Source organism: Falco biarmicus, chromosome 3 (genome assembly GCF_023638135.1).
Source record: "Falco biarmicus isolate bFalBia1 chromosome 3, bFalBia1.pri, whole genome shotgun sequence".
In the NCBI taxonomy this organism is placed as follows: Eukaryota; Metazoa; Chordata; class Aves; order Falconiformes; family Falconidae; genus Falco; species Falco biarmicus.
In genome coordinates, this window is record NC_079290.1 from 41694475 (window position 1) to 41717106 (window position 22632).

At 38.5% G+C, this 22632-nt stretch overlaps 1 protein-coding gene across 9 annotated transcripts in view; it reads left to right on the plus strand.

The window, feature by feature from the left end:
* NCOA2 (nuclear receptor coactivator 2) overlaps positions 1–22632 on the plus strand; it is a 189974-nt gene that overhangs the window by 128284 nt on the left and 39058 nt on the right. For all 9 annotated transcript variants that reach the window (XM_056333448.1, XM_056333445.1, XM_056333444.1 and 6 more), the window contains 7 exons: positions 8121–8224; positions 13033–13210; positions 14620–14805; positions 15683–15784; positions 15874–16014; positions 19273–19420; positions 21286–22555. In XM_056333448.1, the coding sequence (XP_056189423.1) occupies positions 8121–8224; positions 13033–13210; positions 14620–14805; positions 15683–15784; positions 15874–16014; positions 19273–19420; positions 21286–22555 (2129 nt within the window). The remainder of the gene's footprint in view (positions 1–8120; positions 8225–13032; positions 13211–14619; positions 14806–15682; positions 15785–15873; positions 16015–19272; positions 19421–21285; positions 22556–22632) is intronic.

Here is a 22632-nt window from a genome sequence, read left to right on the forward strand (position 1 = left end):
TTTTTTTTTAAAACTTAGTGGAAAAGGTCCGTGTGGCAGCATCTCCATGGGTTCAACAGCTGATGGGCGTGATGGAAGCTTAATTCCATGTTCAAGAGATTAAAACCAGCTTTCCATTCACAATGTGGTAGTTTGATGTAGCCTCACAGTTTAAAATGAATCATGGGGTTAGAAGTAGTTTCTGGATCCAGGGTTGCTTTTAGTCTTGGTTTATATTTCACTTAAATTGTAGGATGGCAGTTGTCCTTCTGTGTCTTTACTGATAAATAAAAATACTAGAAATAATCTTGTTGGGGGAATTATTTCACTTGCTGTGTTGTTTTGTATTTTTATTGCATGCTGCGGACAGATTGAGCCGTTGAAGATTTGGGGTCCCAGATAGGACACTTCATTCTTCCGTTGAGCAGGAACAAGTGGGTTGTAACTCTGGGGTTTACTTCAGTCCCCAGTCCTTAATTTACCAGGAACTAGTGACCTTCTGAGGTAATCGCAGGTGTGAATAACCTCGGCCACTGCATTAAGCAGATAAATCTGAGAATAGTAGGTACATATTTCTGCAAATAATGCTATATCTGTAAATAATGTTGTCACTTTTAGTTGCCGCTGTTAAATCCAAGAGTTAGCAATCTTCAGAGAAGCTATTTAAGTGTATTTAGAGGGTGAGACTCAGCCGCAGTGCTCCGAATGGAGCCGTGTGCCGGGAGCACTGACACTGCAATACCCCAGCTCACAGGGCTTGGAGCCAGCTGGCCCCTGGGGCGAGGGGAGGAAGGAGGGAGCACTTCCACTGCTGCTGCCTGTCTTCTTCCTCACTTCCCAGAAGTAGACCGTTGAGTTTTGTAATAATGAGAGAAAAATAAGGATCATGCTTGTGATGACAGAAAAGACAAGCAAAATGAGAATGGAGAAGAGACCAAGGAAAAGGTAATAAAATGCCTATTAAATTATTTAGCAAAAAATACATACAGAGATACTAGGCTCCTTTCTGTCCAGCAGTTAAATATTATTCTTGGTGAGCTGAATTTCATTATTTTTGTCCTTGTTCCAGTTTAACTGAATGGGTGCAATTATTTCTCAGGTACTACTTCTTACAGAAGTTGTATTGGGTGACAAAAATGCTGACTTGTACAAAAGAGGAGTGATGGAGAAATGTCAATATTATTAAGAGAAATGAAACTGGTATTAATTTTATGTGTTATTACTTCTGTTTGTTGCGATTCCTAAATCCTTTGTGGGTTTTCAATTCTTTTCTTACTTCCAGCGTCCATGAAAATTTTATACACTGGCTATTGTTACTGAATTTTCTAAGACCAGACATCAATAAAAGCTTGAAAAGCTCCCTGAAAGTTTAGCTGGATTTGGTGTTTTTGTGAGAATGCAAAGCTTTTCATAGAGCCAGTGTCTTACTGATGCGTCTTTACAGTGGGGCAGGTTATGTGTGGGCTGGGAGATCACCTGTACCAATTAGAAGTTGAAAACATGGCAGAGAAGAAGTTACAGCGTTGCAAGTGCTGTTACTCCTGAGCAAGTAATTGAGCTTACAGCTTTCCTAGGGCTTTTAGCTTAAGCCCTGGGGTCATTTACCATTTAAGTGTGTTTCCACCAACAGTAGTAAATACAAAGCTAAACCGTGTGTGTGTGATGAGTGGAGCAGGCATGGGGAGGCACAGGGCACTGCTGGGCAGCCCTGGGCAGACAAGCAGGTGGGTGGGCACGCAGCCCTTCCCAACCGAAGGGGAGCCGAGCCATGCTAACAAGGGGGCTGTGTGTTGGGGAGGTGGGCAAAGCTGTGCTCTTAGATTGCTCACTGTGAATAAATGTGCTGAGAAAAAGTGCAGCTGTGCTTTTTTAATATGCACTGCAGGAGATTTCAGCAGCCTGATGATATATCGTGCATTAATGTTGAAAAGATAAACACATTTGGAGAGCACAGGAAGGCCTTGTGTTTTTATGTTAGCAGAATGCTTCCTAATGAATAAGAACGTGCTGCTGGCTTCACAGAGCCATATGGCAGCTTTTCTAATTTTAGTTCAGTGCAGATGCATAATTCTCCCTTGTTTTACCTCCTAAAACCTTCCTGAGATGTTGCATAGTTTTTCTTGTAAGACTTGATCTATAGTTTTGGGGGGGTGGGAATGTATTCAAGAGTCTAATAGCTTCTGGACAGATGTATGCTGTATGATGAAAGAGCAACCTCACTACATAATCACTTCCCTAAAATAGTAGCTAACTTTATTCACAGGGATGGGATAAGCTGGTCTAAAAATTGATTGCTGAAATAGTTGCTGTTTCTTAGGCACCGGTCTTTTGAAAAATTGCTTGCTTTCAGGGAGAAAAACCAACTTGTGTCAAGGCAATGGAAACTGGGTAAGAAACATGCATGTCGATATCAAGTTCCATGTGAGCCATGGATTGTAGTGCTTTGAATTAAGCAGTTACAAGGCAGAGGTGCTTTCCCTGTGGTTAACCAAGCATCAGAATAACTTACACATTCTTCACTGCTTTGCTTCATCATGTATAGTGATCCAAAACTCATGTTACCAAATACAAGCTTTCTTTTTTTGTTGGGGTTTTTTTTTCTGGTTTTTATTCAAGTCAGTACCTTTGAAGGTACTTTTTGTATAGGCCTATTCATGTTAAAAATCTCCTGTCTGTTACCATAGCCAGTATCATTACTTAGCAATAGTCCTACTCAGATTTTTTTATTACATCTACTATTTTAAATGTTATTAAATCTAACACTTAAAACTGTAATGTCAACTACAGTTTAGTAGTTTGCTAAGTTTACTTTCTATTATGTGTTTTAATGTGTATTTTTTTAATACTGTATCTACCCTTATCTTGGGCCAATTACATACTGTTTCCTTGATTGTTTGGGTTCTGTTTTTGCACACCAATTCAGGAGAGACCAGAAACCACCCAGGGTAAACTTACTCACAAATATGCATGAGGCAAGACAAAAGTAGTTGGCTAAAACATACAAAAAAATTGAGAAGATTAAGTTGTTTTTAAGACAGTTAAAGTGTAAAATTTAATTGCATTTTTAAACATTATATAGCATTTACAATCGCTTTCCCATGATTGTAACGGTATACTGTTGCTGTCACTGTTACGGGGATCTTTCTTCATTAGTGTGATTCTCCTAATGTGCAGAGTTGAGCTTTCTAGTATCCCTTATGATAAATCTCTTTGTTTATATTTTTACTTATTATGTAAATGAGGGTATATGATTTGAGATGGGTGTGGCATTTCAATCGCAATCCAATAGAAAATTATGAAGAACGGCAATTATACAGGACACCTGATAAAACCTGTTTTAAACAATATTGGATAATAAATTTGATTCTGCCTGTTACAGGTTTTTTTCTTTTAATCTCTTTTCTCAGCAGTTTGTAGAGCACGGGTGCTGCCCTGTCCAGGGTTTCACCAGCATCTCTTTTTTGCTTCTCTTGTTCTGTGAAGAACCTGAAGTATTTCGCCAATGCAAAATAAACTACATGTGTGTTGACGCAAATTTTGTCTTTCAGATTATGCTTCGTCTTTCTGCAATCCCTGCAGAGGCTATGTTTTTGTTCTTTACTTTAAAAAGTCATTTTGGTTTTGTAGAGAGCATCAAGATGGAAATATTTATGTGGCTGGGTTCATTAAGGAATTTGGAGTAGAGCTTGAATACAGACAGAGAGCTTTTGGGGTGGTTCAGCTGGTCCTGTCTGCCCACCTGTAGGGAGGGGAGGGTTTGAAACACAACTAAGAGAAGGTGATGCCCATCAGTAGCACTTCTGAGTCTGCTGTCAGAAACCCAGAGAGAACCAACGTAGCTTGAGTTGAGAGGATGGAAAACTAGGAAGGCTTCCGAAGTTAAAATGTAGCAGGAGACTTCAAACTATTGCTTTTGGCTTCTCTTTCTCTGACTTAGGAAATTCTGTTAAACTAATGTGATTTCACAAAGGTTTGCTTTCAGAATCTGTAATGAGCTTCAAATAAAGCTTGAGGCTTTCCCACTGATGAATTTGTCAGAAAATATTTATAAGGGGTTTTTTTTTTCCTTCTCTCTTCTGTATATTAACGTAGAAAAGTAAATACAGTTTGTGATCACTAGGAAGATGCCCAATTGAAAATATTAATATGTATTTTAGTATATTACTACTTATACAATTGTAAACGTACCCACAGTTTAAAGTTTAAATTACACACATCACTAAAGCGCTACATAATTGGATGTATATATTCTTTGTAGTATCTCTCTCAGGAGTACTTGTATTTTATTTAAATTTTTTTCTCTCTCTAGGCTAAAGTCTTAATTGAGCAGAGCTGATAATTATTTCATGTGCGTGAGGTTTATTCCACTATAATTTAGCTAAAATGCGCTTGATCCCTGGTAACCATATTCGTAAGTATGGGACCAGTTTCTAATCTAATACTCCCTCTCCAGTGGAGATTTCCCTGTGTGGAGGCGAGGCCACGGGAAGCCCCTTTCCACCCCGCTTACCTCCTCTGCGGGCACAAGGCTGCGTTTCTCATTCCTTACTAAATCTCACTCGGCTAGCTGTGTAAGCTTTCCTGGCGTTTTCCATTTGAACAGGGGCATTGCTGTTCTAGGAGGTGGCATCGCTGGAAGGTGCGAGATCAGGGAACTGGCTCCTGTTTGCTATGGAAAAACCTAGGGTCTGTGGTTAGTCACAGGGTAATACCAGCAACTCCCGTGGGGCTGGAAAAAAGGCTTCCGAGAGGATTTGCAAGGTTGGGCCTCTGCAGCTATTTTCCTAACCCCTAACATTCAAAAATCATTAATCTACTGTAGAAATAATAAACTCTCTGTGCTTCTGATTTGTTTGTAGGGCCCCCAGTGAACCTAAAAAAGATAGAAGTGAAAAAAGGAAAAGTAAACTTTACATTTTTGCGCTGCTGCTTAATGCCAGAAGCTGGAACTGTTAAGAAAAACAAAAAAATACTGACTCGTGATAAATGCATGAGTGTTGCCGGCACTAGAAATTCATGTATCAGTTGTTGGTTTTTTCCAACCTTCTTCAACAATTTTTTTTTCTCAATTAGCCCCACGTGCTGTGTCACTGAAGAAAAGATTTTCATTTCAAGACGTTCCCCACGTCTGGCTGTCAGGACGACACTGCTGACAGGGTTTGCACTTACTTTTCCTCTGTGTGCTGATAGATTCTTCATGAGAGGCTCTGTAGTTCAGTCAGAAATAGATAATTTATTGAATAGTTGAACATGATCAGTAGCTGCAGTTTATAACATTGGCAAAAGTTACTGCTGGTCCTACTCAGAGGCTGTCTGTGGCTATGGTTTCCTATACAATGCCACTTAAATGTATAGGGACCTGTGGCCTGAAGGTATAGCCTCTTCTAAGCTCTCTGGCCACTTAACTTTACACAGTTCAGTTACAGATCCAATTATGAAGTCCATAATTTTGGAGTACTTGTGATTTATAAAGCTTTTCAGAATACCTAACCAACCATCATGAGTAGCGTAGTGTACGTTGTCACCTTCACTGGCAGAGGCAGGTAGGCAGTGTTTGTGTCTAAATAGTATTTTCCTATTTTCTGAGTTCATTGCATTTTCCTTGAGGAAGCGCTGTGTTTATTGATCTCGCAAAGGTATTGGGCCCTCTGTGGAAAAGGGTGTCTAAGGGAAAAGAAAGTGGAGAGATTGAATGGTTGTGAGAGACAGCTGATGATGGAACAGAAGTGGTCAGGGATCAAAGGGTTGAAACAGAGAAAGGGGGAACCAGAGGGGAAAGCAGCCCCTGTCAGTGACGGGTCGTGAGGCTAGAGAGATCCTTGGTCTGACCTGGTATTGCAGCTTCTGTGTTGATTACCATTCTAGTAATTGAATACATTCTCCTTTTCCTTTGTATAAAACCTCACCAATCGGCATAAAAGAGAACAGCTGCTTTTATGGATATGCTATTGGTGGTTTGTATGAACTCCATGGTTTTAAGAGTGAAAAAAAAAATTCAGCAAATAGTTTGTATTATGTGAAAAACAGGTGGTAAAAGTAGTCTTTGTAAATTGGTGAAATGAGGAAAGACCATATAATGAATGTGCTTGCACACCGTTGCCGGACCACATCTGCAGCCCCCTCTCCATTTCTAGCACACGGAGAATAATCCCGTGTTCTCTGATACTCAAGGTGGTACCAGTGGCTGAAGCAGTGAGGGGATGAAAGCAGGAAGCTGATATCTGTAGCCATTATAATATTTTGCAGTGTGAAACCGGGGATCACTTTATGCTACCAGGAACAGATGTTAAACAAATATCAATGCTGACTTTATTAAAAGATCAACCCTATCTTTAGAATCTTTTAGAATTCTTAGAACATGTTTTCAGTATTGTGTCATCATATGGTGCCAACTCTGCTATATTGTAGTATGGGAAGGATTGTTCTATTTTTTTCAGTTACATCTAATTTCTGCTTTTTGCCAAAAGGAGAAAGGAAAAGAAAAAAAAGAAAATCTCACTGTAGTCCTCAGTCCAAACCAGAAATACTAATTTTGTGTCCTGGTAAGCTTAAGTGGAAGAGGAAGGGTTAGTAGTTACTTCTAGTGTATTTATTTCTCTGAGATTATGCTAATCAGAGTGATTTAAATTCTTCCATTAGTTGAAACAGTCCTTCTTCAGAACAATTTTATTTCATCATTATTCACAGTGGTGTTACATTGTGTATGAACATACCCTGAGAAGACCGCTAAGATTTTTCTGGTTCTTTTTTCATGAAAGCCAGAAACATACAAATCTAGGATGAGACAGCCCAAGTGACCAAAGCCTTATTGCCAGCGGGCGATCACTGATAGGAGAACACCCAGGGGTTCTCAGAAGCAGTTCCTTTACTGTATGCCTGAGCAGCATATATTCACACTGACCTTGTAACCTCTGCCAAGGAAAGAGTTCAGAGGAACTTTGGCTGCAGTATTGCAGACCTACAGATTGTGGAAAATACTGTACATTTGGGTACATTTCAATCTGTATGACTGATGCTTTAATTTTCACTAAGGGTGATTTTCTGAAGGCCCTTTGCTCCATCTGCACATGGCACTTTCAGTAATTCCTACAATGAATCTTCTGGTTTATTTTTGTAGAAGGCATAAATTCTTGTTATCATAATTTCATGTGCTTTCATGTTTATTAAAATAATCTTTTGCACAATATTACAAATAAGAAATCTTTAATTATTTTTAATATTGTAGGTTGCAGCATAGCCCTAGCTTTTACACAGTTGCTTGAAAAATAATAAAAGAATGTTTTGAGTATAGAATTAGAAACAAAAAAACCTAGTTTCATTAACTTACAATGTAGAATATGTATTCGTATGGTATTTTCATTACTTTTATTACTTCTTCCTTAAACACCAGTATCATTCTTGGAATAGAAAAATTAATACAGTCCATTACTTGATAGGAATTATAAACCCTGTTGATTTGAAAGTTCTAATATGTATGAGTATCCCTTACATTTGGAGTTGGCTGTGATCTGTGATACTGTATGTAACATTGTAATATGTGGCATTATGATCCATAAACCTTAAATCATTATTTTCTTGCCTGTAGTTTTCAAATACAGCACTTGAAATTGTATGTAGTTTCAATAATAGATCGGTAAATAAGGCAGTATGAAAATTATGTGATCGTAAAAATGTGGGTGGAGGCATGGGAACAGAAATGAGATTGCTGTTTCTCAGTACTGAAACAGTAGATTGCGGACTTTAAGTTTTTCCTTCTAAACATAGCGATCGTGGAAAAGTTGTGCAGCTGTAAGCTTTGCATGCTCTTTTAGATCAGTCTTCTACTACACCTTGATCCTGGCTTTTGCTGATTGCACCTTCATAAGAAGCCCTTGTCTTTGCCCATTGTTGTTTTGTAGTTCAGTAAAATGTCTAGCAGAGAAATAGCAAAAATTATTTCATTTGTGCCATAAAACGTCAAAACTGAGAAGCAAATATGCTAGTTATGCTTCTGTTGATCATTATGGGAGACTATTTAATCTCATTTTCAGAATTGTTGTGTTGTAACTGTTTCATAGCTAGTCCCAATACTCTCTGGGCTCTTACTATATCACTTAAAGAGCACTGCACTGTCATTTAACACATAGTTTTCTTTCTTGCAGAAAAAGCAGCAGCAGCTAATGAAGATGAAGTGCAAAAAGCAGATGTATCATCTACGGGTCAGAGTGTCATCGACAAGGATGCACTTGGACCAATGATGCTTGAGGTGAAGAGCAAAAAATTTCTTTATTTAAGCCAGCTCTGCTCCCCCTAGGATGAAGAGCAGTGTAATGAAATGAAAAAGTGGAGAGGTTGCTGTAAAAGAATGGTCAAGAGAGACAAGCCATCCTGGCTGCTCAAGGGTTATGTCATTAAAAGCAGGCAGCATATTTCTATTGGATTCAGTGATGAAACTCTCTTTAACTTGGGGTGGGGATTCTACTGCTTTGTGATGCAGACAGCTTGAGGGGCTTCAGTTGGTAGCAAGTCCTGGGTTTCTGCGTGTGCATGTTTTGTTTGTTCTAAACCACAACAGATTTGGGAGACCTGTTGTACCTAAGCATTGACTTACATATACAGTATTATACATGTGAATATTTCCTCTAAAATTGCATGTCATTACTATACTGTTTTAATGTTTTATCATTTCAGCATGACCCTTCCCTCTAGAATATGAAAGTAATCTAGGAGAGCTTTTCAACACACCTATTTCAGTTTGTTCAGTTAAGATTTCTGTCTGATTCTAGCTATTAATTTGATATCCCAGAAGGCTGCATGGTTAAAACCTAGTTTCAAAATCTATTAATAGTAATGTTGGGTAGGTATGTTATCTGGGAACCTAATGTCATGTGCTACTGTCCTTTGGCACTACTGCTTTATCTGCTCAAGCTCACTTGCAAACTGTTTATTCCTGTTCTGACTGTGGACTTTATCTGCAAGGAAGAATAAATGTTACTTTAGATAAAACAAAAACACAAACTCTGAGTCAAGCTAAAGGAACCAACTTTGGTAGAAGCATAATTATTCTGTGATTTCTGAATGTTGCAGCAACAAGATGCATGTTATAACAGCTTTAAGTATTTGCATTATTTTTCATGATTTGTTAGATGAAAACACAGTTTTCTGTACTACGTATGAAAAAAAGGCTCCAAGGTCACAGTACTAAACATAAGGAAGATTAGGCAGGTTGGAGTGAAAACATTTTTCTTTCAAAAGTGGAGGTAACAAATTAATTGGTTTGATTTAATTTAAGATTTATTGTACATGCTCACTGAATTGATTGTTGTTGGTTTTGCTGTCAGACAAGGTTAAACATTCATCTTTTGCATTGCTCTGTTAAAATTTGTCTTCAATTTCCTATTAATTTAATTGTAAGGACCTGTTTTAATTACAGGAAAAATAAGGATAAGATGACTTTTTTTTCCTGGCTTATCTTGCATGATTGGCTATTGCAGCAAACCTGACATGTAAAATCACCCATCTGATCCGTTATTCCATTTAATTTAGTTTTCATTTGCAGTAAAACCATTGCATATTAACAATGAAATATTGTGGAACTAAATTAATAAACTGTGGTCCTTTTGCACCAAGAAACTTAAAAGGACTGAAAGTTGTTATACTTTTGCTGTGAAAAGACTACAGATACTTTCTTTGTGTCTTTATCTCCTTAAGGAAATGAAATTAAGTTATTTCATCTTACAGAACCCCTTTATATAAGCTCTTCAAAAAACTACCCTTTTCCATTGCCAAATAATAATAAAAATGGCAATGGTGATGAACAGTTTATTAGTTGATTTGGTTTAGAAATATGATTATCTGTTTTTATTAAAGAATAAAATGAAGGATCCTCAAAATAGTGACTGTTTCCAGCTGAAGAAAGTGAGTAAAATTAATCATGCAGCTGCCTCTGAGGGATATTTGAACATGCTTCTTGGTTAAAGCATAAAGTAGATAAGAAGGGAGGGTGAAAAATAATAAAGAGAGCTGACAACGTAGCAAAGAACACAAATGTATTTTCTGTTCTAGTATATCATCTAAAATAATACCTGTTTTCTTGTTTTCTCTTCCAGCATGTTGTCCATTATTTGTTCCCCCATTGTCCCAGTAGCTCTGAAAAGAGATTTTTTGTTGTGGTGGCATGTATCTGGGGAAGGAATTAAGAAATTATTGCAAAAGTGGAAGCTTCTAAAAGATTTAAGTGGCTTGGTGCATTAACTTGCTCAAAAGCCTGTTGCTGCTTACCCGTAACGTTATTTTATTATTAGAATAGAAAGAAATGGCATATAAAGCCCTCTAGGCTCAGATGACCACTTCTGTGGTCAACCCAAGAAGCAGCTGTGAGGAAACAGCACAGAGCACTTCCTTGCCAAAGAAGTTGCCAGAGTAGGAAATAGTAGGGAAAACTGGAGATTATTGTGGGATGCCAGTAATGCTTATAATCTTTTGCTTGCCATCTCTCCTTAGGACTGTGATAAACATCTGCTATGGCTTTGGTTTTGCAGTCCCTTTGAGTTTGTGTAACTGCTGCCAAGCAGAATGGTTCAGCCAAACCCACACCCATCTGCCAGCTCTAAATGCCATGTGGTTTCATGATGGGCCAGTTCAGGGACTGATGTGGCTAACTTTTTTTTTTTTTTGTATTCGTTTTCAGCCAATTCAGTTCTCAGGTCCAGCTTCTCATATCCTCAGTACAGGGAGCTGTCATGATGTAGAAAGGACTAAACCAAAGACATCATGTTTACATTGGCTTCAAGCAGTAGTGAAATGCAGTCTAAGACACTAATGCATTGCAGAGGTGCTGATAGGAAATTGTATTAGAGCCTCAATTAATTAAATCTTCTAAATCATTGTTAGTTAAACTAAATACTAGTCAGCATAAAAATGTCATGAATGTTATGAAAGCACATGGAAAGGAAGGGGCTCTGCAAAGAAAGTGAAGTGACAGGAGGAACCAAGAATGATCAGAAACAAGAAGATGGCAATAATAAAAAATGAAGTCAGAGATTAGAATTTATCAGGAGAAAAAAAGACATATTTTATCCTAATTTAGAGGCAGTCAGGAAGAGTATATACTTGTACGTTTATTTTTGAGGTTTATTATTTTGTAACTTAAAAATAGAACAAACAAAGCATTTGGCAATGATTGGCTCAGCCACTCTGCTTATGCATTGTGCTTTCACTGTCCCTCCGCTTTGGCAGAATCATTAACGCACTTGGGGAAGGACCTCTGGAGCATGTTTAGTTCCACCTCCCACTGTAAGCAGGTCTGACTAGAGCAGGTGGCTCAGGTCCTAGTCCAGCCAAGGTTTGCATATCTCTGGGGAAGGAGATTTCATAGCCTCTTTGAGCAGCCTTTTCCTATATCTGACCAACCCTCATGGTGATTTTTTTTATTTTTGTATCTCCATGAAGCTTCCTGTCTTGCAAACTGTGCCTGTTGCATCTCGTCCTTCCCTTGTGAACTTCTGAATAGAGCCTGGCTCTGTCTTCTCTTTAGCCTTCTGCTAGGTGTCTGAAGACAGACGTAAGATCCCTCCTTAGCCTTCTTTTTTGTACTGTCTGGATTTGCTACATGCTCAGCAGTGTACAATATTTGTAATACGTATCTGTAGCCTGAGAACTTGAGAACTGCCAGCTAAGACCAATGCACAAGTGTACAAGTTTGGTCGTATCAAAAATGCCACATGCCTGTGTATGTTTGCTATGGCAACTGCTCCTTGTTAGACTGAGCTGAGTTCAGGTTTAGTATGGATCCATTTGGGTTTAATTAACCCTGAATGAATCATGGGTTGCCTGTCTTTCTGACTTGCTTCTGTCCCTGGAGGAGCAGTAACTGACAACTGTTCTAGTGATTTCCCACCAGTCATCAGAGAGGTGAATAAATCAGGCAAAGCTGCAGAAGTCTGTGTGGGTTAATTGATAATGAATGTTTAGACCAAAGGCTTTGGTGCTTTACGTTTAAATGTATCCCCCTTCATCTGCTCATGACATAAAGTTAGAGGGATGTATTCTGAAATATTTTTACCATTCACAACCATGTTTGCGTCTAAGGAAAAGAAAGTTTGGATGAGAAGTTCTTACTGATACTCAGATTTTTACTTTATCCTCATCAGGTAAAAGTGATGTAGTATTTGGCTTAGGCTTCAGATAACATACAGCAGATATCTTGGAAAGAATGCAGCAGCTAGGTTGTCACTATCACAAGAGATAAGGGGGAAACTAATCAGCAGAAATTACTAATTTAGACACTTCCTCACACAAACTTTAAGTCCTTTGGAATACCATGGAGCTAAGTTGAAGAGGTGAAAGTCTGGTTCCTGTTCCCTGGATCGTGTGTGGACTGGATTAAACTGGTGTCAAATAAAGAAAATGAAATCAGTCCTGGGAGTAGGGACTAAAGCTGCTCCATCTTGCTGCTCACTGCCTGCCCTCAGCTCCCTTTGCCCTTCTCTGCTTTTAATGCCTCATGTTCCTGGCTGCATGGAGCCTCACTTCTACGTGAATATATATTCACAGGTGCACTGCTGCGGGTGGGGGTAGAGTGTTTCTCCTTCTTTCTGCGAGTGTTTTCCTTGCCTTGTGCCAGCACATCTTGTGATGTTTCCCTGGGATCAGTCTCCCTGTGCTGCATAGAGGACTGAACAGGCTCTAGGTGTAGCAGAACCAGCTTCTGATTCAGGTTTCTTACTTCATAGGCAGGCAGATAGGTTGCAACCTCTTCCATGATTTGTTTGTTTGGGATGGGGGTTTTCATTTGTTTTCATATCTGGGTTTCATTATTTTGCAAGGTGTGCACCTTTCTGTGCTTTTACACAGGTTTGATATAAGTAAGATTAGGTGCTCAATCTGATGTGTCCTTTGACAAGATTATAAGAAGTGGGATGGAGGCAGAAAGATTCAGCTATGCCTTCTGAAGTGAATATTTATTTTCTGGGTATCTTATTAATCTGATTGTTTGGTATTGTGTTTCTCTCTCTTCCTCTCTCTTTTTCTCTTTCTCTCTCTCTGCCTTTTTTTTGTTTTTTTCCCCTTTAGGCCCTAGATGGGTTCTTCTTTGTAGTGAACCCAGAAGGTAATGTTGTGTTTGTTTCTGAGAATGTGACACAGTATCTAAGGTACAACCAAGAAGAGCTGATGAACACAAGCATATATAGCATCCTGCATGTAGGGGACCACAATGAATTTGTCAAAATCCTGCTGCCAAAATCTTTAGGTATATATCTTTTCATCATATCATACATTACTCATTTAACTTTGGTTTCATAAATCAGCATTTCAATAACTTCAGTTAATGTCCTTGCACTACTTACAGTTTCATCATATATACTATTTATTTTTAATGTATATATAGACTGTATGAATGATTAATATTATTCTCAAAAGCATCTTCCACTTTTCAGATTCTCCTTTGTTAAAATTACTCTTAGTAACTCATGTTAGCTGATATTTTTAATGGATCTCCAGAGTGAATCACTGAAAAGACAGCGTTAGCTATGTGAACTCTCTGTTAATTCTCCTATGCTGGTTATTGTAAGAATGGCCCAAAAGAGGGAGAATATAAAAGAAAAATCAGAAAACTCCTTATGCTAGAATTTTTATGTCAGTGTCTTTAGTCTCACCAGTATTTACCCTTATCTTTCAAAACCTGTGAGTTGCAGCCACTTTTAGATTCATATTAATTTTGGGTTTAATGTCATTGGTTTTTGAAGGAGGTGAACAGAAAGAGAAAGTCAATACTGGGTGCCTCATTTACTCACAGCAGTTTAAAATATATTATGCAATTCACTTCAGCATGTTATGACTGTACTTACAAACCCTGAAGAATCAAATATGTAAATGGCTAAACCCCACAAATTACTGCCTTTATTGCATTTTATGACTGAAGAGGGCAAGTAAAGAGTATTTGAAATACAACCCTGCTATTTCCTTATGTGGTGTTACATAAATTTGCTCTGACGGGTGCCCAGTACCTATATTTGTGCATCTCAGGATTTTGTTTCCTTTTTTACTTGTCTTAAGCACTGTGTTAGGCTTTAGTTTTATCCATCACTGCACCCAGGTCATTCTCATGCCTTCAGTCGTTTCCCATTGTAGCTGAGACTATGTGTTTCAATATATTCCCGACTGTATTGCTTCCTGTTTTTATACATGCATATTGGTTTCTTTTCTTTCTGTTTCCAATCTGGACACAGATTTTTATACAATGCTGTCATCTCTTTTGTATTAATCACTTTTAAATTCACTGAACAGATCCTACATACTGCCTTATTTCTTCTGGGCACATAAAATAACTTGATCTACCCAGTAGGCTTTTCACTGGACTGTGTAACTTTTACATGCACCAATATTTAGACACTTATCTTGCTTTTCTACTATGTCATTATAAGTCACTTCAAAAAAACCCTGATAGCTGAACAAATTAGCAGTCCTCTTAAAATCTGAGAATTTTATAAATTACCTTGCTGTGTGCTGGTTTGGGCTCTAATATTAAAAATAGATTGTTGTTGTTCAATGAGCTGGTTTCCCAACCAAAGCAAAGCACCTTGATTAATTTCCTGTGGATAAGCAGCAGAAATGACTGCTACCAGATTTATCTCACTATACGATCTTTGCTTTGCTCAGTGAACGGGGGATCTTGGTCTGGTGATACTCCTAGGCGTAATAGCCATACCTTTAATTGTCGGATGCTGGTAAAACCTCTTGCTGATTCTGAAGAAGGCCATGATAACCAGGAAGCACATCAGAAATATGAAACTATGCAGTGCTTTGCTGTTTCTCAACCAAATTCCTTCAAGGAGGACGGTGAAGGTAATTACCACTTTCAGTTTGTGTTAGTATTTTGTCTTTCCATGCTGCTGTGGGTCAGCAGTTTTGGTGCAGTTGAAAAGAAGGCAAAGTTGATAAAGTTACTTCTAATTCCTGAAAAATGGAAAAGTTCTAAGTTTTCTCCTTTTTCATTTAACTGTAGAAGTGTACTTTCATCTTGGGTTATGAGTGTATACACTTGCATGCACCTGTGTGTTAAACCGATGTCATTGAAATTGAGAGGAAACCCTGTTTACCTTGAAGAGATCCTGGTTTTATATCATGGTAATTGTAAGAGAGTGCAGCTGACTGAGAGGAAAGTTTAATGGGCAATTTTTTGAGTTCTTAGAATTTGAAGACAGTCGTTCTACAGTTTCCTTTACCACTTACTACTTCAGCAGGTAAATTTCCTCAGATTGTATTTTAAGGTTTCAGATAAGTAAAAATGGCCTATTACAAAGCTGCTTGCTCAGGGGCAGCAAGCATTTGCGGCTTTTTTAAAAAATGTGGCTTAGAAGCTACAAAATGGTGAGCGTTGCAGAAATGTGCTCTCTGTGCATGCAGTATATTCTTTTTATTACTTATCTCCTGAGTGGTTGAGCTGCCACAGGTGTATGCATAAACACGTGCCAATAATTATGGGCGGTGGTGGAGTCTTTGATAATTTTTCATCCAAAAAAGAAACCAAACCCACCTCTCCTGTGTTTAATGTTGTAAGAAATAATGAAGATGTAAAATCACTGAGTTCTGTCTATTCTTTTAGTGGTACAAAATCTATTCTTTTGGTCCCAAAGAACTTTTAAAAAATATTTCTGAATTACCTATGGAAATGAAAACTTCTTCTTCTACACAAATTACTGAAGTAACATTTTTCTTTAAGATTTGCAGTCTTGCTTGATTTGTGTTGCAAGAAGAGCTCCGATGAAGGAAAGGCCACTTCTTCCTTCATCAGAGAGCTTTACTACACGCCAGGATCTACAAGGTATTGTAAAATAAGAGGTTTAAATTTATCTTTCACACACACACCCCCAAATGGGAAATTGCTGTAACAAATGTTTTATCTAATATCAGGCAAAATAACTTCACTGGACACAAGTACCATGCGAGCAGCTATGAAACCTGGCTGGGAGGACTTGGTGAGAAGATGCATTCAGAGGTTCCATTCACAGCACGAGGGAGAAATATCTTTTGCCAAGAGGCATCACCAGGAAGGTCGGTTTCATATTTTTAGCACTTTCTATATTTAAACTGTTTGTTATGTGTGTATCTTGGTTGTGTTCTCTTTGTTATGTTTACATGGAACAATCAAAGGCTACTGACAGTCTCTTTTTAAAGCTGATTTGCCTAACTGATGTCTCTCTAGAGAGGTTTTGCATCTTTCTCCAGTTTGTTTTAGCCTGTGTGTTATAACTGTGCCATATTGAAGGGTGCTTTAAATCTTCAAATTATCACAATTATTTTAGAAAGACAGACCCTTGTGTCTTGCCCATGAAAACATTCACTACGCGTTACTCTTCAGAACCTCAGCTCACACATTGCAGTTCATTGACCTGTATTCCTTTTCTCTACAAAAATGGACTTTTACTGTCACATTTCCCGTGAGAAACACTCGGTGTGAATTGTCAAAGATGCAGCACTCATGCTGTCTGGAAGCCTACATTATTGTACTGTATCTAGCTGGTAAGTGTTATAGGATACACCAGAAGCACATATACTCAGTCAGGATTATGGTAGGTAAGGTGTAGGGAGGGTACTGCACTGTGAAAGGTTCCCCATGAGGTTTCCATGGTAGTGACTGGATGAGGGATTTTCTTTTCATAAAACCATGATAGTTCTAGTAGCACAGATCCAAATTACAAAAAACAAATAACCCTTTACAGTCCACAGGAAAGTCTTTTCTGAGCCAATGGGGAATAACAAACATTTCCAGTGGAGAAGCATCATTCTTTGGGTTCATGTTTGTAGAACAGGGTTTACAGCTGGCCTGTAACAAATAGTTGCCATGGTCAATTAAACCACAGGCGTGCTGTCTTGGAAACTAAATTGTAACTGGAATCTCAAATTATTCCATCAAATACACACATACAGAAAAAAAAAAGCTTTAGTCATGCGACATTAGTTAAATATTCTTTCATATGTTCTGCTTTCATGAAGCCTTATGCTGTGATTTCAAACAGAACTGAAGAAGGTAGTATGCAATTAAAAGTTACAGCAGGGGAGTTAGAGAGCAGTTTCAGGTAAGGACCTGTCTGTGCCAAAGGTGGGTCAGGTTAGTTTTTGTTATGCCATCCAGCCACTTGTCACTTCAGTCCTCTTCAAATTATTCTTGACCAAATTAGCAGATCCTACATCCAGTGCTGAGGCTTGAGTGGGTCCTCTCTAAGCTATCTGTGAAGGGATAAAAATAGGTGTGTTTTGGAGTTTACACTGACCATTTTGCAGGAGAGGCTTAGGTTCGTCATATAAACTGTAGAATTAGTCTAAATGAGGGGGCTTTTTGCTTCTCCTGGTTGTGAAGAGAGTGATAAGAGGAGGAGGAAAAACCTCTAGAACTGCTTTGCTGCAAAGGATCCAGCACTACAGAGGAATAGTGGCTGAAATGTTTCTTTCCCTTGCCCTGCAGCATGGAGGAGAAAAACAAGATGTATCTTGGGCTGTAACATCTTTGCATTTGACTGAGGAATGCCTTGCATTTTTTAAGTCATTATGGGTTGAGAATAAGAGCAAAGAAAGCAGTGGTCTTCTACATGTAAATCAGTGTTACAGTGTGTGTTTGGGGGGGGAAGCATTAGCTTGAGAAAATATGAAAACCACAAAGCTTTTAAATTAACTCTCAGTATAAAGTGCAAAATATATGGTAAGTTTTTATTGGCCACAGTCAGAAAAATAGCATTTCCTCAAGAGGAATACGGAAACATTCTTGTTTGCTTAAAGAATTAGTTTGGAAAATGATTTAAGTAGAGATTTCACTTGTATCCTGTTGGCATTGAGTACTGGAATTTCCTGATGTAGTATATGTTAAAGTTAAGAGCTTTGGACCTTCTGGTGCCCAAAGGTTAAACTGAAACAATGACATACCTAGCAGTGAAATTTTGCTTTGTATTGTTTCACAGTTGTAGGTTTTTGTTTTTCTTTACATTTTTACTCTGAAAAAAACCTTCTGGTTGTTTAAATTGTGCTTCCTGTTTTCTCACTGCCTAAATAATACTTTAAAACCTTGCAGAACAATATATAACGGAGGCGGGGGGTGGACAGGGAAGGAAAGCAATCATAACCAATCCTGTAAGGCTGAAAATCTGGTAACTCTGTAGCAGAGACTATTTAATAAAGCCACACTTGTAAAACCGTGTCATTTCATTACAACAGGAAATATTAAAAGACAAGCAGTGAAATGCAGATCAGATGATACTGTTAATTAAAAAAAAAAACCACAAACCCAAAGCAACAGAAAATGTGTATGTATGTAAAAATAGGAAATTAAAAATATTTGTAGTGCTTTGTTCCTATTTTTTCCCAAAACAATCATGTGAAAATTCTGAAGTTAAGTATTTCCCTCCTGCCATATCTGCAGTCCTAATGTAATGCTTTTGGACTAGGAATGGAAAATTATCAGAGTTGTTTCATTGATGGCAAAGAGTGAACAGTAGAATAAATACTTGCAGATTTGCTTTTCCATAGCATTATGCTAATTTTTAATTAAAGCAATGTCATAGGGGTCTACAGAAGTTAAGAGCACTGAATTTGTTGAAATCCAGATTTACACTGAAAGCTTAAGGGCTGCAGAACATGTGCAGTGAAGTAAACCCCAAACCTGAAATGCAGTCATATCTAATGCTGGGGAAGAATAGCACAGCCCCAGTTTTGGCTTAGGTAAATGTATTTCTAATTTGTTTGAGATGTGTATTTTTTAGTAATTCCTTGTTCCAGTTCTTATTTCTAATTGTTTCTATGTAAGAGATTTATTGACTTTTTAAATTAAAGAAGTAGTGAGAATAACCATTACAAGATAATTTAAGCAGGCAGTAAGGAGGAAAAGATATAGGCTAATGGAAACTGATGATACAGAAACTAAAGGCATTTATATTAATCATCATGATGTAGATGATACAAATGGAAAAAATTTGAGGAACAAAAGGAGTTAGACTTGTATTTGATGAAAAGTGAAATGGACATCAAGGACTTCTTTGTCCACTCCTGAAGTGCTCTGTATTTCATAGTATCTGTCCTGTTATTGCTGCCACTCCTTACAGGTTTTCTTTTGATCACCCTTTATTTCATGTGGGAACCTTTATTTTATATGCATCCCATCTATTGATTTTCAGTTTTTCTTCTGCCTTTTTTTCTTTTAATTAACACAGTGTCTGTGGTATCAGTGCTGATGGATTTACAACATCATCAGATGTTGAGCAGCTAAGCTACCTGTACTATAGTATATCATTAATTTATTTCTGTTATTTTGCTTGCTTGCAGTGCTGAGGCAGGGACTAGCATTTAGTCCTGTTTATCGGTTTTCCTTGTCTGATGGCACCATCGTTTCTGCCCAAACAAAGAGCAAGCTCATCCGTTCTCAGACGACTAGTGAACCTCAGCTTGTAATCTCCTTGCATATGCTTCACAGGTAATCCTGACTGGTTTATTACATGCACACTCTGCAGAAAGACAGAGAAAGTATGAAGTTGCCAAAGTAAATATATGGTTTAAGGCTGCTAGATGCTCAGTTGACCTAGAACTGATAGTGTGAAAACAAATAAGTTTTTAAAATCAATGCTTACAGCAGGAAGAGATTTAAGATTATTTCAGGATTTATAAATTGCGTTCTGGTTTGTCAGGTCAAGATCTTCCATTAAACATACAAAATTCACTTTAATCTCATGTTCTTAATTTCAGTATTTTAATTTCCTGTATTTTGCATAATAGACACAAGAAACCTTCCAAATTTAATTACATCTGGAAACCTTTGAAGGATTAAATTCCTGTAGTTCGTAGTCCGTGATATGTTGGGCTTTGTTCTTCTTTAAAGAATGTGTTATGATTACTAGAACTGCATTTGAGACAAACTGGATATTTTAACTCCTTGTCTCCATTCCTTGTCTTCTGGTGCTTGGAGTAGTGGCTTTCACATGTCTAACCCTAAGAAATGCCACCACTATTAGCTTTTTTTTAAAAGAAGACACAGGCAATAACATGTTAAATTGAAGGGTAGATAATCACTGACCTCAGAACTTCCAACGTAAAATCTGAATGAAGTCATTGCATGTCCTGGTATATTTGTGGCAGATTTTGTTTCAGGCTTTATTTGCTGATGATAATTAACAGTGCTGTTTCCCTGTATCCACAGTATCACTTAGCACTTTTTTGAAAGGAAGAAAACAGGTCTAAATGTAGTTAAAACTGAAACCATTTTAGACAGATTGTAGATTTGGAAACTGACCTGACAAAAAGTTGTCTGAAGTTTGTTTTCTTTGGATTGCTGAATATACTTGGTATTTCATGAAGTGCTAAATTTTCAATTTAAAAAAGCACCATTAAGTTGAAAATGGTACTAGCAACTATTCTTGCTTTTTTTGGCAGAAGACTGGTACTATTGTATTTGTAATAAGGTTTTAAAAATCCACCTCTTTTTATAGTTAACGTTACTCACCTTTGCTTTTATACCTAAGGTAACAAATAGAGTAACAAGATTCAGTATTCTTCAGTGTAGTGTGCTTCATTTCTTCTCACACTTTAGCATGTGTGAGTGTGTTTCTCTTCTATTCGCTCCATCTTACAGCCTGCATCTCTAAAATAGGAGTTTCAGCTCCAGTGTGTGTATTTTTTTTCTTTCTTCTCTTTTCCTAAGTGCCTGTGCAGGACTGGATTGCTAACAGACTGTTCCCATTCTGAAGCAGTATCCAGTAGTTCTCTTGGCTCACGTGCTGTTTTGGAACAGGATTGAAATACTCTGGCAGTGTAGAAATACAACTTCTTCAGCTTTCTTTTCACTATGAACTTGGTGGGCAAATAGCCCACTCCAGCCTTGTGGTGGGGCTAACTCACAGAATTGAAAACTCCAGCAAACAGCTGTCTGCAGCTGTCTTGTAAAACATGTATTTGTTTGGGCCGTGTGTTTCAGATGAGATTTCTGTCATTACTAGAAGTTAGCTCTTGCCAAGTTGTAGAGCAGAGATACACATTAAAGGGAGAGAGCCTGGAATTGTAACCTATCTGCATTTCTAATGACTGTCATTGAAATGAGGTATAATTCTGTTTTTCCTCTCTTCCACTGATTTGTTAATGAGGTACTGAAAAACCATGCTGTTAATATGCAGCCGTGTCGAAAGTTACATATCGCTTTTGTCAAGTTGTTGATTTGTTGTCAATTGTAGGTTTGTTGTGTTATTTTAAAGTGAGATTTGGGGGTTTGCTTGTTTTTCTTTATTGTAATTGCAAGCTGGCCGCTGTCATTTTAGCTAACAGGTTGTTTTTCTTCCCCTTGCCACACAGAGAGCAGAATGTCTGTGGAATGAATCAGGATTTGACTGGACAAGGAATGGGGAAGATACTGAACCCAATCAGCTCCAGCAGCCCTGCCCATCAGGCCATGTGCAGTGGAAACCCAGGTCAGGATATGACCATCAGTAGCAATATAAATTTTGCCATAAATGGCCCAAAGGAACAAATGGGCATGCCAGCAGGCAGGTTTGGTGGTTCAGGGGGAATGAACCATGTGTCAAGCATACAAGCATCCACTCCTCAGGGTAGTAACTATGCACTAAAAATGAATAGCCCCTCACAAAGCAGCCCCGGCATGAACCCAGGGCAGCCAAACTCTATGCTTTCCCCAAGGCATCGTGTGAGCCCTGGAGTGGCAGGAAGTCCTCGCATCCCACCCAGTCAGTTCTCCCCTGCAGGAAGCTTACATTCACCCGTGGGAGTCTGCAGCAGCACAGGAAATAGCCATAACTACACCAACAGTTCCCTGAACGCGCTTCAGGCCCTCAGCGAGGGCCACGGCGTTTCTCTAGGATCGTCGTTGGCTTCACCTGACCTAAAAATGGGAAATTTACAAAATTCCCCTGTGAATATGAATCCTCCCCAGCTAAGCAAGATGGGAAGCCTGGACTCTAAAGACTGCTTTGGACTATATGGGGAGCAATCAGAAGGTACAACTGGACAAGCAGAGAGCAGCTGCCATTCAGGAGAACAGAAAGAGAATAGCGATAGCAACATGCCACCCGTTGTCGGTGGCGAGAGACCTGATGGACAGAATAAACTGCATGACGGAAAAAGCCAGACAAAACTCTTACAATTGCTGACCACCAAATCAGATCAGATGGAGCCTTCGCCTTTGTCCAGCACCATGGGAGATGTTAGCAAGGACTCCACGGGAGGGTTGCCTGGGTCTGGTTCGGCACACGGAACCTCGCTCAAGGAGAAGCATAAAATTTTGCACAGACTATTGCAGGACAGTAGTTCTCCTGTAGATTTGGCCAAGCTCACAGCAGAGGCCACAGGCAAAGAACTGAACCAGGAGTCCAGTAGCACAGCTCCTAGTTCAGAGGTGACTGTTAAACAGGAGCCAGCGAGTCCTAAGAAGAATAATAATGCACTACTTCGCTACTTGCTAGATAAAGATGATACTAAAGATATTGGTTTACCAGACATGCCCCCAAAACTGGAGCGGTTGGACAGTAAGACAGACCCTTCCGGTAGCACAAAGTTAATAGCTATGAGGACGGAAAAAGAAGAGATAAGCTTTGAGCCTAATGAACAGGTAAGCAGATCTTTGCATTACGTGTGAATGAGATGTTCCAGGCCTGCATTCCTTTCCATCTGACTTCCTTTGAGAAT